This window comes from Diuraphis noxia, unplaced genomic scaffold (assembly GCF_037042655.1).
Source record: "Diuraphis noxia isolate RWA-SAM2 unplaced genomic scaffold, SU_Dnox_SAM2 contig0002, whole genome shotgun sequence".
Lineage (NCBI taxonomy): Eukaryota > Metazoa > Arthropoda > Insecta > Hemiptera > Aphididae > Diuraphis > Diuraphis noxia.
Window position 1 is genome coordinate 18,340,830 of NW_028301712.1, and position 17,172 is coordinate 18,358,001.

Below are 17,172 nucleotides of genomic sequence, written 5' to 3' on the forward strand. Positions count from 1 at the left end.
GTTAACTGTGTCAGATGTAGGAATAAAGATGTTATGTAAATAAATATTAAGACAAAAAGAATGCATAGAGAGAATGTTGTATGTATTGACTTATTAGGATTAGGTTTAATGCGCAAATCGGTGTACCATTTAGACATTAGGTTGAGACGACTCGTCTCAGACGAGTTTAAAGATTTGCTGAGGCAGTCTTTGTCATCCATGTAATCTGGTATCATAGTATTTTGGGAGATAGGCTAGTCAAATATTTAGATATTAATAAGAAAGGGAGAAAGAGAGGATTCCACCCTGGGGAACTCCAGCTAAGATTTTCTCAATTTTGGATACTGAGGAATGAGGATCCAAAGTGGTAGGTATTGGAAATGACGATCACTTAAATAAGATTTAATTAATAAAAATAAACAGGGGGGAGAGGGGATTTTTTTAGTTTGAAAAGTAAACCTTCCTACCAAACTCTTTCAAACGCCTAGAAAAAAAGGTACAATTGCAATAACAATTTTTTTTCTAGGGAACATAAGATAGCGTCAACTAACCTATGTACTTGATGTATTGTACATATTGCTACGGATTGCTTATTGCTAGTCGACCACGTATTAATTACGCTCGACTTTATTTGCGTGATTCCGTCTACTTTTCGTGTCCGAATGTGTCGTACTTAGTACGAAAACAATTTAAATTGTCTTTCTTATTTATTTATGATATATTTAAATTATAAAAAACTTGAAGTGTTTCTAAATGCGCTTTTTCTTTATAAATGTAAGCGAATTAAGCTTACGTTTAAATCAAGTTTCTTCCGTCTACTCTATAAGACTATAACTGTCGTGCTATCACTGCAACGAGCATCGGTACGCGACCTTTGCCCACCAGATAACATGCTTCGCTCTCACGCACCCACATCGTCGAAAGTGAATTAAAATAAACATGCAGACAAAAATTAAATCAAAAATAATATACAGACAGCTCGCAAAACCAAAATTCTTCAAAAATGTCTATGATGAATCCTACATATTCAAATTTACTTAATGACGATAGCATAGATGCTGATTGGACACAATCGACCAATAAAAGAAACCAATCGGACTCATCTGAGCCGAAATCTCCTGAACCTACGGCAATTAATAAAAATAATAAAAAAAAATTATTTTTAACGGCTAGTCACTATGTCGAAGTGTTTGCGTAAATCAAACCTACTACCCCGACTATTTCGGACTCTAATGAAGTTTTATATTATTCTTCTCCATAACATCTAATATCGCCAACCAAATTAAACCACCGTCGTCAATTTTTGTAAAAGGCATTATTGACTTTCCGAAAACATGCAAAGCCTTGATTGAGCTAATTGGGAATGACAATTTTTTTTTCCTTATTTAATTTTTATTTTACAACTTTTTAGGTTAAGTAACTAAATACTACTGATATTGTACACTCATTCTTACTATATTAAACTTCGATTATGTTGGATAAACAAATAACTTAATAATTTTAAAAAAAAAGTTTTTAATTTTTAAAACATAATAATATTATATGAGATTACAAAATAAGTAGTAAAATGGTTTACTGTTATATTACGCTTAGTAAAATAGGCTGACGGACTGCATACACTCAGAATCGGTTTCCGTATGAGTATAACGATTATATATAATTGAATTCAAATTTAACAAATCCATTACAGTGACCTATATGATAAATGATGTACAGTAGAGCGATAATCACTTGCCCAAATTGTTTTAAACAAAATTAATTTGATGATTCAAACATATATTATAGTTGTTTATAATAAACTGCCGATTAAATTACATGATTAAACTACATGTTATTTTTTTTTTAATTACTATTAAACATTTTATTTATAATCTATAAAATATAATTAGTATAATAAATAAATTTTATACAAGTGTGAATAACAAAGGTAGCATTTATGGACAGGCACTTAACAGTGCCGCCCAACTAGGTACATTTCAGGTATAGGTTAGGTTAGGTTAGTTTATACCTATATTTAATGTATATTATATCTCAGTAATATTTTTACTAATTTTAGTCACTCTGAATCAAAAGTTAAAAATGTCGTAGTAGTATTGGTTCAATTATAACCATAATCGTATCTTCGTATAGTTATATATATATATTTTTTTTTTAATTATCCAGCGGCAACTTAGGCCATTGGGAAGGGGGTTAGTACTGTAGGTTCTTATGGAACTTTAGGTTAGTTTTACACGTGAGTGAGAATTTTTGGCAGAATTTTTATTGGGGCACCCGTAGGTTTGATGACCCACTTGTTCTCCGGACACCGTGACTTGCCTGGAGAAAAATGCCGCCCGATGGTCGAGGATCGAACCCGGTCCGGCTGAGCCACAGCCGACGCGGTAGACCACTCGGCCACCTCGTCCACCAGTTATATTTTTGTATAGCTATAATTAACTGAGGACGCCGGAGAACTAATATCTCGTTACTTCACAAACGATGTAGCGATGTAGGTAATATGTGGTATAGGTTGATACATACCTAGCTACCTTCTAGAAGTGATTCAGAATAAAATATTATCTAAGATGTGATTCTGCACGATGTTTTTTAAGTCTGTTTAAACATAAAATAATCATTTTAAGTACTTACTAATTTCTAAATTGTTTCTGTAATTTTTACTTATTCAGTAATTACATATATTTTGCGTTCTATTTTAAATATGATATTATTTGGTTATTTTATTGTGAGTAGGTAGATAAGTAATTCAAATGTATAATATTTTATAGACATTTGTAATTTTCGAATTATTAGTTTGTTACGTATTTTCATAAATGTTGATAAAAATCACATGCTAGTTAATATTGTTTTAAATTAATGTAATGCAAGTTATTGTGATTAGAAATATTAATCGAATGTATTTTTGAAATTTTTTAATAGTACATTTATTATTATTTATCATTCAGTATACACTATACAACCTTTGAATTATTTATATTGATTTTAAGCTTCTTTCTACAAACCTATTTACATTTTAGATTCTGAGCGGAGCGAGGAATGTATTATTTTTACAATGATGTTTATTTCTTTTTCTTTTTTATTCTGTAAACACTTTTTCTCCTTCTAAAATAGCTCAAAAGTATCAAGTGTAGCATCTTTTCTGAAAGGTAATGTTCTTGAGCTGGTACTTTAGAGAGATTTTCGAAGCGGTAGGTACTCGAAATAAAAGCGGTTAAAGGAGAAAAACGTACGATTTCACGATTTTATAATATTAAATAATTACGGACGACGTTTTCTACCAGAAATATTGCTTCAAATGAAAAATGCATTAGATTTTTTTTTGTATTTTGGATTTTGTTTCTTACGGTTTAAAGTACGGAAAATTTTAGCCACTTTTGAGCTATTTATAGACATTTTAATTTTGAGAATTTTTTTATTGTAGTTCGGTTAAAAACATTCGTATAAACTTGAAATTTGGGTTGTATACTTATATTAGCCTTACTTAGACATGATAAAATTTTCAAAATATTTGAGTGACCTTTTTCTTTTTAAATCTAAGATTTGAAAATTTTTAATAATCGATAATATCTGACCGTCTCCGCTCAGAATCGTTTTTCGTATACAATGATATAATATCATTGGATTCATATTTAATTCCATCCATAACGCCGTGCCCTACGTGACAAAACAGCTTGTATTTCGCCGCATCGGACGCACCAGCGGCGGAACAGCATGGTCAGAATAGAATTCGTTCGCACTCGCCGCACTCGCCGGATTCACGTAGGACACGGCGTTACAGTGACCTACTTGTAATCTACTGTACAGCAGAGCGACATCCACGACTTACCCGGTTTTTCTATGGTACATCTGTGTTGACTATTAACAGCACAGTAATTTCTTTGTTTTAAAAAAATATTTATAGTAAACAATTGTTGTGTAACGCACAATTTAAACCATGATGATTATTCACACTAGTTAGTAATCATTCTAAAATTATTATTCTACATATCGTTTGTATTCATCAAATAATCGAAAGTTAAGTAATTTAATTTAAAAATATTATATTTTAACTGTTAGTTAATAGTATCAGAGGAATGTTATAATACCTATTGTTATTAAACATGTAGATCTTACCTTTAAAGTTAAAACTGGATTGTAACCGGGTATAGCATTTTAAAAAAAACCAATGGGTGATGAATTGAATTTTTTTTTTCTTTCGTTAATGTAATATTTTATTTTATATATGGTTTAACATAAACCGAAATTGAATAGGTGCCTAATATAATATTATTTATCTGTTGTACTACTTTTACTCAACTAATATAATGTTTATGAGCAGATATTTAGAATACCAATAATTATTAATATATAAGATAAATTTAATTATTATATTCATAATATATACAATTTAAGAGTTTTGCAATTAAGTACAATTTAATAGGTTTAATTATATACTATATGAGAGATGGCCACGTGGATAAATACCTACAATGATATCAAGAGCCAAAATGTTTATAACTACATATCATAATTTAAATTAACTTTGTACTGGTTTTTTTTTAAATATAAGACGCAAGCCATAAGTTGAACACCCCTGTACTATATTAATAAATATGCAAAATAATATGTTATCATTCTTGATTTGGGATTACGAACTTCAACGGCAGTCCACTGCAGTACAGTGTTTCATACTTTTTTTTATCAAGTTCCAAAATATTTAACTGTTTAAAAATAAGCTGGCTTGATAAAATGTTATTACATTAAATAAACATTAATAGTAGATTGTTAATACCAGGGATGGTCAACCCAAATGATCTTGCGGGCCACTTTGTAAATACATAACAATCCTGCGGGCCACATATAGGATTGTAAAAAAAAAAAAGGGTCATCAGCCAAAATATTAATATAATCACATATATTTAATACAAAAAAAATGGAGTAAACATTACTATTTAGTTATTTAGTGAGATATTTGTTTCTCAACTCGTTCACTAAGCTTTTTTTATTTTAAAAATACAATTTGCTATAAGCTAATGTCTACTAGTATATATTTTTATCAGATTAGATTAGAATTATTAGTGTTTATATAAATTTTTTTTGTAAATACATACTTGATAAATGTCGCGGGCCGTGGGCCGCGGGTTGGCCATCCCTGGTTTATACCATTGAACCATATTGTTTAACCAGTACATGAATTGGAAAAATAGATTAAGAGCATAGACCTTATACTCATAGACGGAGCAAGCTAGTAGTTCCCGCGGTAATCGGTGGCTGCGCTGCACATGTTGTTTCATACTTCTGCGCATGTGCGTAGGACAAACCAGGTTGTGCATAAAACACTTATTATTATCGTATCGTATTATCAATAGTAGAAATATGTCATGAAGCAGAAAGAACTTTTCGATCTTTTAATGTTTTTTTACCAAATATTAAACACAAAATGTTTAATAAAATAAAACACAAAATATACCAGAAACCAAATATTTTCAATGAATATATATATATATTTTTATGTTGACTATCTTTATGTAAATTGTATGAATTTAAATTTTCTATAAATAAGCATTTTAACTTTTAATAAAAATATGAATTTTTGAAATATCAAAATCGAATTACACTAAAATTTCTTACAATCAAATACCTATATAGCTATAATACATGGATTAAATTTTAGTATAACTATACCTACACCACTTAAAATTATAACTTGCGTTAGACCATAGACAAATATATATTCAGTCTAGACTATTTTTTATAATAATTAGCAGGGCTTTGGACTTGGGACTATGTGCTTAAAATCACAAATATATGTACCTATTTAAGCATCCAACAATATAAAATGTGTGTTAATGTAAGTTATTCACAATTTTTAGAAGACATAAATCATGAGTATGCTTTAAATATCAAAAAATCTATCACCGTTAACTTTTTTTTACTTTGGTTAGGTATAATATATTTATAATGGTTTTTGTCTTTAAGTTTCATTAGTTTAAATGCTGTCCTTAAAAACAAATACTTATACAGAAAATTGAATTTCATAATTGTATTAATAATTTTTATACATATACAAAATGAATTTATTATGTAAATAATTAAAAAAATTCCAATTTATAAAAAAAGATAAAATATGCAGTATAAATTTTTAAAAATATGCATATATAGGAAAAAGTTGGAAATAGGTAGGTATACTTAAATATGTGCAAAAAACTTTTAAATTTCAAATCCAGACACCCCAAAACAAATTTATAATGAATCAGATTTATTCTATTTGCTTTCTGGACAAATGTTTTGCAAATTTCAAATTTGCAAATGCATAATCCCGAGCCCTAATAATTATTTTACAACATTAATATCTTAATATTATAAATAAATAAACATATTTTATGTTATCAGAAATGACAACACTGCTAAGGTGATAGCTATGACCGCACCACCCAACCCCGCCAACCAGTGATGCTCCGTCTATGAGTATAAGGTCTATGATTAAGAGGTATTTTTCAACCTGAAAAAAATTAACTCACCTTGAAATGATTGATCTGAAAGTACCACAATCGAAAACCAATAATAATTACAATATGTCAATTTGCAATATTTCAGTCTTACTTCCAGTAGATCCAAAAGTATGTTATAACTAACGTTATATCTGTGTTTCATTTTATAATTTTCAAAAATACCATAACAGGAATTTTTAAGGGGTTTTAGAATAGGCAAATTTTTTACGACTTTGTAAATTTTCAAATATTTTTCAACTATTACAGATTAATTTATAATTAATACCATTATTTGTAACTATACATCTCGTGTGTTATTTTTATTTAATACCTACTTAGATTGTTCTTAAGATATTATAAGGTAATAAATGTATTATATTGGCTTAACTTAATATTTATGTGCAACCAAACCACCAACTTGTAAATTAGTATATTTACAAAAAAAATTCAAAATCTATTTATAATTGGAAAAAAACTGTTCATCACAAATGGAGAATTCTTCTCATCAATTTGGTACGAAAATTAATTTATAAACATACATATTTTATATGGAGATTATAAAGTATTGAATAATTATTATTCATTTGTAATGACATTTTTATACTTGAAGTATGATTGGTTAAATATTTGTAAAGTCGTCGATTTTAATCATAAATAAAAATAAAAATTAGATTTAGTAGTCTGAATTTAAAAGAATGTCAGTGTACTGTTTGTTTTCTCTATCTGGTCTATGGCAAAATAGATGTAATGCATTCACGCAAAACAATATTGTTTCTTGCTTTTAAATATCCTTAGAGTAAAATGATCCTTAACCAAAATTTTTTTAACTAACTACCGACCACAGGTTAATTATAAATTTATAAGATTTTTTGAATGGTATACCTACCGCCTATGGGTAGTTTGAGAGATAAGCCATTAAAAGCATTTCATTGAGAAAATTATGCGATTGAATAGATGTAAATATTAAAATATGAAATTACCCGAGTAGTTCAGATAAAATTTATATGGGGTTTTTAATATTATTATACATTATAATTTAAACTTTAAAATAGTAGCTAGGTTGCGGTTAGAAGCGATTGACATCTATGCTAGTCTGAGTCCTGAGATGTATTAATATTGCTGTTATTTGTAAGCCTATTCCATAAAATATAATATATTTATTGAGAGTAAAATAATACATAACTTTACCTTTATTTATTTATTGTACATTATAATTATATTCAATTAAATTATACTTATTAATGATGTTACTATTAAATTAATATTAAGTTGACATTTCAACCACAAATGGAACTATGAAAATTCGAAAACAGTTATTTGACCAATAACCTGAAAAAAACGTGATATTTAGTGCATATATATATCTATACATATATTTTTACAAAAACATGTCATGTAACTATGTAAGTTTAATATTAAAATACTTTTCGGTTAATTGAATAATTGAATAGGCACATGTATTAAATAATGAATTGAACTACCTATACATAATTTAATTCGATGTATAAAAAACACGATTCCGAACAATTTCACTATAGAAACCAACCTTTACTAAATTATACTAATTATTGTATTATACACAAAATATATTTATTTTAATTGTCTATTAATGCTTCAACAGTTATAGCCTATAATATAGGTACCTACCTAATATTAGCCTACTTTAGACACTAGACTTAAAATACAGCTAGATTATACGTAAAATAAAATCACATAATTATTATAGTTTATTATAATATTATATAAGTTATATAAAACTATGACAAATGTTTAATACGTACATAAACATTAAAAGCATCGTGTTATATAGATGTAGGATGTAATACTGGGCAAGTTGAATTTACTGAATTTTACTAATTACATTTTTAATAAAATTAAAAACAATAGATACCTACTATATAGGTATAGTATATTATACGTTCTATTTTTAAACAACAAGTTGTATTCCTAATTTATATTTTTGTAAGCAAAATGTTTCCATATTGAACTACTCCTATTTTTTCCTTGATGGATTTATTTATACATCCATAACTATTATTATAGTAAAAGTATACCATACTGTTGATTGTTCATATCTTTTTTAAACGACTTTAAGTAGGTATGCTCAACAGAGCACTCTATAGTTAGTTTATTTTGCTTCAATATTGTATATTTAGTAAATTGGTAGGATGTACAAATATTATTAATTAGATTATAATTAATATAAAATAAACTTAGCAATATTATTTTCTTTGAAGTCGATTTATTTAAGGTTGTATGTTATTATTATTTCAAGTCAGACACTATAGTTTGTAAATAAGAAATAATAAAATAAAACGCATCCTATATCGCGAGTCAATGAACAAAATAATTTAATTTGAGCATTGGCCATCGTAGTTTGTACTCAAATCGACAGTTATCATAAGTTATACTATTTTTTATCAGTTTCCTAGTAATATTTTAAATTAACCTAATTATATCATAATAATCTGTACAACTATTAAGATCTAATTTCCATAAACTGACACTAATTAAATTAAAATCTAAACTCTATTATTGAATTACTAATATTTCGTTCACGGTAAGAAAAAACCTCGGAGGTCGTCAGTTTTCGTCAGGTGACGGTCAAGCAGTAAAGTTACGATCCTGCGCACAAATTGGCCACCGAGGTTCTTTCTTAACGTTAAGAGGACGCCACACCGGCATTTGTTGTCTTAGTTTTATAAGAACGCGTAACATATAGCAAATTTACGCTCAACGTCCTATTCTGTTAGCTTAAAAACTAGAGTGAATGGACATATTATGAATCTTGGTCGTAAGAACATTATCTGTATTTTGTTGGAAGTTTTTTTTACAATAATTCAGTTTTTAAGTGAGTTATGAACATTTTTATTTTACAATTTATTATACATGCATAACTCACTTAAAAACTGCAGTATTATCGTAATATAAAAATATTCCAATAATACACAGATAATGTTCTTACTCTAATTTTTAAGGTAACGGAATAAGACTGAACTGCTGAGCGTAAATTTGCTATGCTACGCGTTCTTATAAGACTGAGACAACAAATGAAGGAGTGGTGATGGCGTTCTTTTAATCGAGTCGTATTATTCTGTAATATTAATCAAACATTGATTATTAATTTGATAAAAATATTTAAAAATGTGGATTAAATAATATTACAGCACACAAACAACTGCATTGTTTTTAAATGTAACTAATCGTTTCAATGAGCTTTAAAAAAAACTAGATATGATAAAGTTAAGGTATAAATTGTTTATGATTAATACCTATATTATATTATATGATTCAAACGTAAAAAAAAAGATTAAACGTATGGCTATAATAATCACATACTAGTATTTTTTAAATTAGACGTTTAAAATATGTACTTATAGAAAATAATGAACACAATGAGATACTGATATGATATAATTATTAACAATACGATTAATTAAGTAGGTACCAACACGGTATTATCAGTTATAGTACAACAGCGTTACATGTCGGTAAATTAAGTTCAGGTGCGTATTCTTTCGTCGGTAATTCCGTATATTTTATAGTGTTTTGTAGTTAATTAAAATCTACACAGAGACGAATTTTCGTCATATATATCACTTCGTGGTTTAAATAATGGACTATTGAGCACTCGTTTGTCACAAAAACAAATGTGATCTTTATTTGTTCGAACCCGTTCATAGGCCATAACAAATATTATATTCGATTGTACGAAAAACGTTTAACGATGCTGTAGACGCTCTTTGTTAGTACTGAGTGAGTGGTCGTTGAGACGGTATATTTGTATTATATTGGCTGGAATTTTTTTTGTTTAACCATTATTTAACGAATTTATATAGTATTACTATACATAACTAATTAAAATTACTCCATATTTACATACCATGAACTTTGTTTATTTGAAAAGTACATAATTAAACCACTATAAAGTTTGCGATTGAGACATTATATTCAGGTAGATATATTATTTTGTACATTGTTCCTAGAATTTTTTTTTCTTTTTAATTAAATCGTAAATTTGAATTTGTATTTAAAAATAATCAATTATTAAGTCATGCAGATAGATTAAGAATCGAAGTATTTTTTCTTATTTTTGTATTTATCCAGTATTTTATACAATTATTAATGGTAATTGTTAAATTGTATCTCGGATGAAAGATTTTTAGTTTAATCACACATAAATACATAATACCTGAATAATTAAATTATAATAAAAAAATTTTTAAATTAAATCATCTGTTTTTGGATAAATTATAAACTAATTGTACCTACTAGGGATCTGCACGAGTCATTTTTCGACCTGACCTTCCCGATACTACAATTAAAAAAATTTGTTACCACACAGGCCCGGTTCTTATTTTTTTATTAAACGTGGTACAACATGGCAAAAAAACGGTCTTTGCATGGATCCACTTTACTCCTTCAGTATTCATCATAGTAGAATTACCAAAATTCCACAACGCATAAGAGAGAACATTATACGTGCCTTAGCGTTATCTTATTTGGATAACATAAATACAATTAAATTTACGGTTTGAGAACATTAGGTTATTTCATTTAATTATTAAAAACTATTGGTTATTAGTGCTATCAACAAAATTAAAACGCTACATCACAGATAAAGTTCTTCCATATTCGTTGAGGAATTTCGGTAAATCTTCTATAAATACAAATGGAATAATAAAGACGTGCTCTGCTTAAAAACAGTTTTTGTGATGTTGTCACGTAGTCTTCTCATCAATTCTCGAATTCTCGATTCGGCGACAATATAATAACAGCTGTTGACTACTGTACACGGATAGGTGCACTGCATGCGCACGGTCGTGGAAATGATTGGGTCTTATTATTGCATCACGTTGATGTTGGTCGGCATACTGACGTCGGGACGATACTACCACGCTGCGGACAGCGCTCGAATCCTGGCCGTGATGCCGATCGCGGCCAAGAGCCACTGGAACGTGGTGGACTCGGTGTTGCAGACGCTAGTGGCCCGTGGCCACCACGTGACGGCCATCACGCCGTTCCCCAAGAAGTCGCCGGTGGCCAATTACACTGAAGTGGACATGTCGCGTCTGATGCCATCGGGCGTCAGCGTGCCTTGGGACAAGGTCATGGGCGAATGTTCGGTGCACAACAATCTGCCGTTTCTGTCGAGCCGTCACAAAGATATGTGTCGGACGATGTACGAGTACGACGAGTTCTGGAGCGCCATCAAAACAAACAAGCAAGGCGTTCATATTATTATTTATATTTGCATATGATTATTTTTTATTCAATAATACCACTTGTTGTGTCTGTAATGCGCATAGCCTTGTTAAGAATACTTTTCAAATGTATTCAAATACTTCCTTTTAAAAGTGTTTGGATATAAATACAAACATTTTTTTTTAGTTTAATACATTTTATATTTAAATATTTATTTTTATTTAATTAATATTTACCTAATTCTAGAAAGTTAATTATTTATAAATTCTCTAAAGTTAGAACCATTATAAAAAATAGTATTTCAAAAACAAAATCTAAAATAGTTCATTACGAAATAATATTAGAAAAAGGAATTGGGGTAGAACATCAGAATGAAAAAAAGTATTTAGTATTCTAGAATATATGAAATACAAATAAAAAATACTTTTTAAGTACTTAAAATAGATTGGTCAAAAAGTATTTGAATAGTATTCAAATACAAGTATTCGAATAGGTACTTATCAAGACTTAACTACGTATTATGCGTATACTACTGAAAACAAATGTGTATTGTAATTAAGTTTCGTTGAACTTGAACTAGATATTAAAAATAACAAGGGTAAATAAAATAAATAAATAACTACCTACAGTAATATATTTTGCTAGGACGTTTTTTCAAATACTTTGAGGCATTCTAGGTTAGGTTAGGTAATTCACCAAACTTATTATTTGCTCGAAAAAATGCTTTAATACATTTATAAATCGGCAAGGTAATAAACAACAATATAGTTTTTATGTTCAACTTATGATAAATAAAAGTATTATATTTAATTTTCAAATTTAAAAATGTTTGGTTTAAATAATAATTACTCCTTACTGTTCTATATTATACAACGCAGTTAAATGGCAGCATATATATGTATATAAATATATATAAATATAATATATTATATATACATAAATAATTTAATATAATAAATAAATATATTATATATACATATATATGTAACTTTTGCATAATGTTTTATATACTTGTGTATAAATTTCTATAATGTTTTCATAATTTCTATTAAAATGATTAAATTTAAAAAGAAACAAGTACAACCACAGCGCCATCTCTTCAATTTTTACATCTACATTTTTTAAACATTTATCTTCTGATTCTAACTTTACTGTGTTAAAAGTCTGTATTTGTAACATTCGTTAATTTTTCAACGGCAGAGTCAGCAAATACGACTAGTACAGGTAACAAAATATAAAATTACAGAATTAAATGATTTATTATAAAATGTTGACTAGTGACTACCTAATCAATATATAAATATAAATATTACTTAAAATAATATATTTATTACTATTTATTCATTTATTATAAGAACGACGACCGCGTTTAACAAAACAGTAGATAAGATAGATAACTTAAATTCAATTAGATAATATTTATATAAAAATATACAGAAATTTATAATTCATAATTACAATAAAATATTTTTCAAAACAATATTTTAATTTTAAAAATAAACAGTCAGTAATGACAGTAATAATATTAGTGCTTATTACAGTTGTTACCAATAAATAATATATAGCATGTTATAATAATATGATATTGAACCGTTATATTCAATTTTTATAGATATGACCTGTTTATCACCGAACTACTAGCTTCGTCGTGTGATGCATATGTGTCGTATTATTTAAAAATACCACAGATAGTCATTGTCTCGAGCCATGTTCATACATGGTACCATCATACGTTTGGTAGTCACATGAACCCTGCGCACATTTCCACGTACCACGCATCGTACGCAGTACCCAAAAACTTCATGGAGAGAATGATGAACGCTTATGATTACATATATTCGCACATAGTGTTCAAATGGGTCGACATGGAATCGACGGTTATCGGTCGAAAATATTTTGGTTCTGACGCACCAGATGCTGACACCTTAATGAAAAATTCGTCATTAGTTTTCATCAATGGACATTATACAGTGGACTTGGCCAAGCCTCTGTTGCCAAATTTTGTGAATATTGGTGGAATTCATTTAGTGCAGCCAAAATCATTGCCCAAAGTAAGTCATATATGGGTACAATATGTGAATATAATCGAAACATATTTATTATCAAATTAATATGTTTTCATTTGTTTATTTGTTAGGATATTGAACAGTATATCAATGATTCTCCGAATGGTGTTATATTCTTTACGTTAGGATCTGTAATTCAATTGGAAACATCACCAGCGTATTTGCAGAAAGCGTTCGTTGAAGCATTGGCAGAAATACCTCAAAGGGTACTGTGGAAGTACGACGTTCCAAACATAAAAAACTTACCAAAAAATGTTAAAATAGGAAAATGGTTTCCACAAAGAGATATTTTAGGTACAAATTTAAAAATATTTTTCATAATAATTTGTAACCTCTAGAATACGCTGTTAAATAATGAGTTATACCAAATATTTTTAAATATGAATCTACTTCACTTTATTACTATCTAGGTATTAAATAATTAATAATAACAATTATATTAAAAAATGTAAGGTTAGTTTAAATACTTGTTTGTTATAGTTTGTACATTTTAAACTTATCAGTGAAAAAATGTATTAATGTGCAAACTTTACTTGATGTCTGCTGTTTAATAAGATTTTCTATATTTAAAATTTGAACATATTTCATCTATCAAATATTTTGTTCACTTTATTCTTTCAGAACATAAGAATGTCAAATTGTTTATATCTCATGGTGGTATGTCTGGGATCTATGAAGCCATAGATAGTGGAATACCTGTTCTTGGTATACCTCTATTTTTCGATCAATCACACAACATTGCTAACATAGTTCATTGGGGTGCAGGCATAATGTTAGATCACAAAACGTTAACGAAAGACATATTTGTAAATGCTATCAAAGAAATGATAACTAACTATGACAAGTAAGATATTTTATATTAATTTTTTTTTATTGAGTTAAGACTTCATTAGTAGGTTTATTACTGCGGTCTGCGAGGGAAGGTACGGTTGGATATAACACGTATATCGTATGCGTGTACCCACTACCCATCCAGAAACTAGTGATACGGGCTAATGCTTAACTTCAAAAAACGTAAGTGACTGGAGCCAAACCACCGCTACACCAGGCCTCTATATTAAATTCATTAGTGTATAACAGTGATTTTCAGTCTTTTCAAAATCATGGCACACTAGGTATATGCTCTTCAAAACATTTGCATGACACATGTTTCAGCTTTGAATAACATTTTCTTCGACGAAAATCTTTTTTAATAATAATTAGTTGAAAAGTAATTTTTGTTTTTTTAGCTTATTAAAAATGTACCGCGATTGGTGCAAATCGAGGTGATTGCTGCGCCTTTTTGTTGAAGTTAGAGTTATTTACATGAGTGGAAAATAAACGTTTATTTAGGTTTCGTTATAAAATATTTCTCGGTTACCTGGGTATTGTTTTCTAAATTGTTAATCACTCTGCTATTGAACAAGTATTATTCGAAAGTCGGAAACATACAGTCAAGTTTGATTTTATTATTTTAGTTATAATAAAAGTTGAATATTCATTATTTTAGTATTTACCACGGTTATAAGTACTACACACACGTTTTTTATACTATTTTTTTTTTTTTTTTTTATTTATTAGGTACATCAACTGATTTATTTTTCAGAATATGACTTATTATATTATATTTTTATTATTTATAACTATTATAAAAGATAATTTTCAAAAGCTCACGACTCACATTTTTAAAATCACTGTTCTATAGTAGAGAGCCTTAATATCGTATGCATATATATTATTGTTTTATATTTTATAAATTTGCTGGCTTAAGTTTTAATTTAACAATGAATATTCTAAATTCTAATGAATCATAAATAGCTTGATTCCATAACAATATCATTTAATTGTATTCTATACTTGTCTATGATTTTTACATTAAAAAAAATCGCGGAAATCGTTTTGACGAAATTCAATTTTTAAAGGGTAGTATAATACTATTAAATATTGATATCAAACTAATAAACATGATACAATTAGGTAATGTTTGTTTTCTAATATTCAAAAATATAATAAAAATTTTCATTTATAGATACAAATTAAAAGCGATGGAACTTTCTAGAAGATTTAAGGATCGACTGAACACACCAAAAGAAGAAGTAATATATTGGACAGAATATGTAATCAAACACAAGGGCGCACATCATTTAAAAACAGCTGCCCTGAAATTGTCTTGGTATCAATATTTTTTAATTGACATTCTAGTTACCTCTGTTTTGATTGTTTTAGTTAGTTTAAGTGTTATTATTATTTTATTAAAAGCTATTAAAAATTGTGTCTGTAATTTAAGTAAACCAAAAAAAGAATGAAGAATGAATACTGAGTGTTTTAATTATTTTCAAAATGTTGAATGTGAAATAAATATTCATTGTTATTGTATTTTAGAGTAAGTTTCACTTTAATTTTTAAAAATTGGTTGATTTGGTTTACTTATTGATCGATAGATGTACTTATTTATGAAATTGTATTTTATCATAATACAATTCAGTTTACATTTATTATGCGAGTAATATACAAGAAACATCTTAATATATTCTAATTAATTTTTTGATTAATATTTGTATTGTAAATATAACATTAAATAATTGGTTTACTCATCATAATCAGTTATTGGAATTAAGTACAATAAAGTTTTTATTTCATGTGAATGGCTAAAATGGAAAACATATTTTTTTAAAGACAATAATAAAAGTCAAATTGAACACGGTTTAATAACGTTTAAACTAGAATAATTGTTAAAAGTATTGGTAGATGTAATACTGATTTTGAATTTATTAGATAGGTACTCAAATATTATACTTAGGGCCTTTTACTGGATGATCCCCCTCTCACTATCATCCATCAGTGATGTAACGGTATTCGTAAATGACAAATGTATAGGTTATTAAACGTATAATTTTACAATGGAGTATGGACATAAAACAGAACGTAACGAACCGCAATGTCAGATCACCGTATCGTCGTCGCTAGTGCAACACAGGTACTTATGTCCAACATTAAATGGCCAATCTGTGACGCATCGACTGATGAGAGCTTGATGTCGATTTCTGTGCCATGTTTAATATAAATACTCGACCTAGTAGACGACAAATTCATGGACGTCGTTATGACACCCATTTGATGTTTTATGAAAAAATTCAAAAAATTTGACATGAATTATTGCTGTGTCTTATAATGGTTTTTATTAGTAGGTACCTGTATAACATATAAATACACACACAATATATATATATATCTCAGGTATTATCAAAATATGCTCATTATGCGGGTTCACAAAGGCCAAGAAAAAAACACACGTCACTGATAAATTGAATGAACAGCTCTGTTCTGCACTTGATGCATTCACCGAACACGCGCCAACCAACTTTTATCAGTTTAAATTTCATTATAAAATCAGCATAAAATAAAAATGTAAATATTAATTCTCTATCTAATGACTCAGGAACAAGTTTATCAGATTTATATAAGTTGTTCACCCG

General features: G+C 28.2%; 1 protein-coding gene across 10 annotated transcripts; it reads left to right on the forward strand.

Annotated features, from left to right (window-relative positions):
- Positions 1 to 9,817: 9,817 nt before the first annotated feature.
- Positions 9,818 to 16,072, forward strand: LOC107173322 (UDP-glucosyltransferase 2-like). Of its 10 annotated transcripts, none has more exons than XM_015523825.2 (6): positions 9,818 to 9,952; positions 11,249 to 11,670; positions 13,264 to 13,702; positions 13,789 to 14,011; positions 14,339 to 14,561; positions 15,726 to 16,072. In XM_015523825.2, exons 2-6 carry the CDS (start codon positions 11,258 to 11,260, stop codon positions 16,000 to 16,002), a joined length of 1,575 nt encoding a protein of 524 aa, XP_015379311.1. In that variant the 5' UTR covers positions 9,818 to 9,952; positions 11,249 to 11,257; the 3' UTR covers positions 16,003 to 16,072. The 10 variants fall into 10 exon arrangements, with proteins under 10 accessions (XP_015379311.1, XP_015379309.1, XP_015379305.1 ...); XM_015523823.2 differs by having other exon boundaries at positions 9,871 to 9,952; positions 11,176 to 11,670; XM_015523819.2 differs by having other exon boundaries at positions 9,887 to 9,952; positions 11,154 to 11,670.
- The last annotated feature ends 1,100 nt before the right edge of the window (positions 16,073 to 17,172 follow it).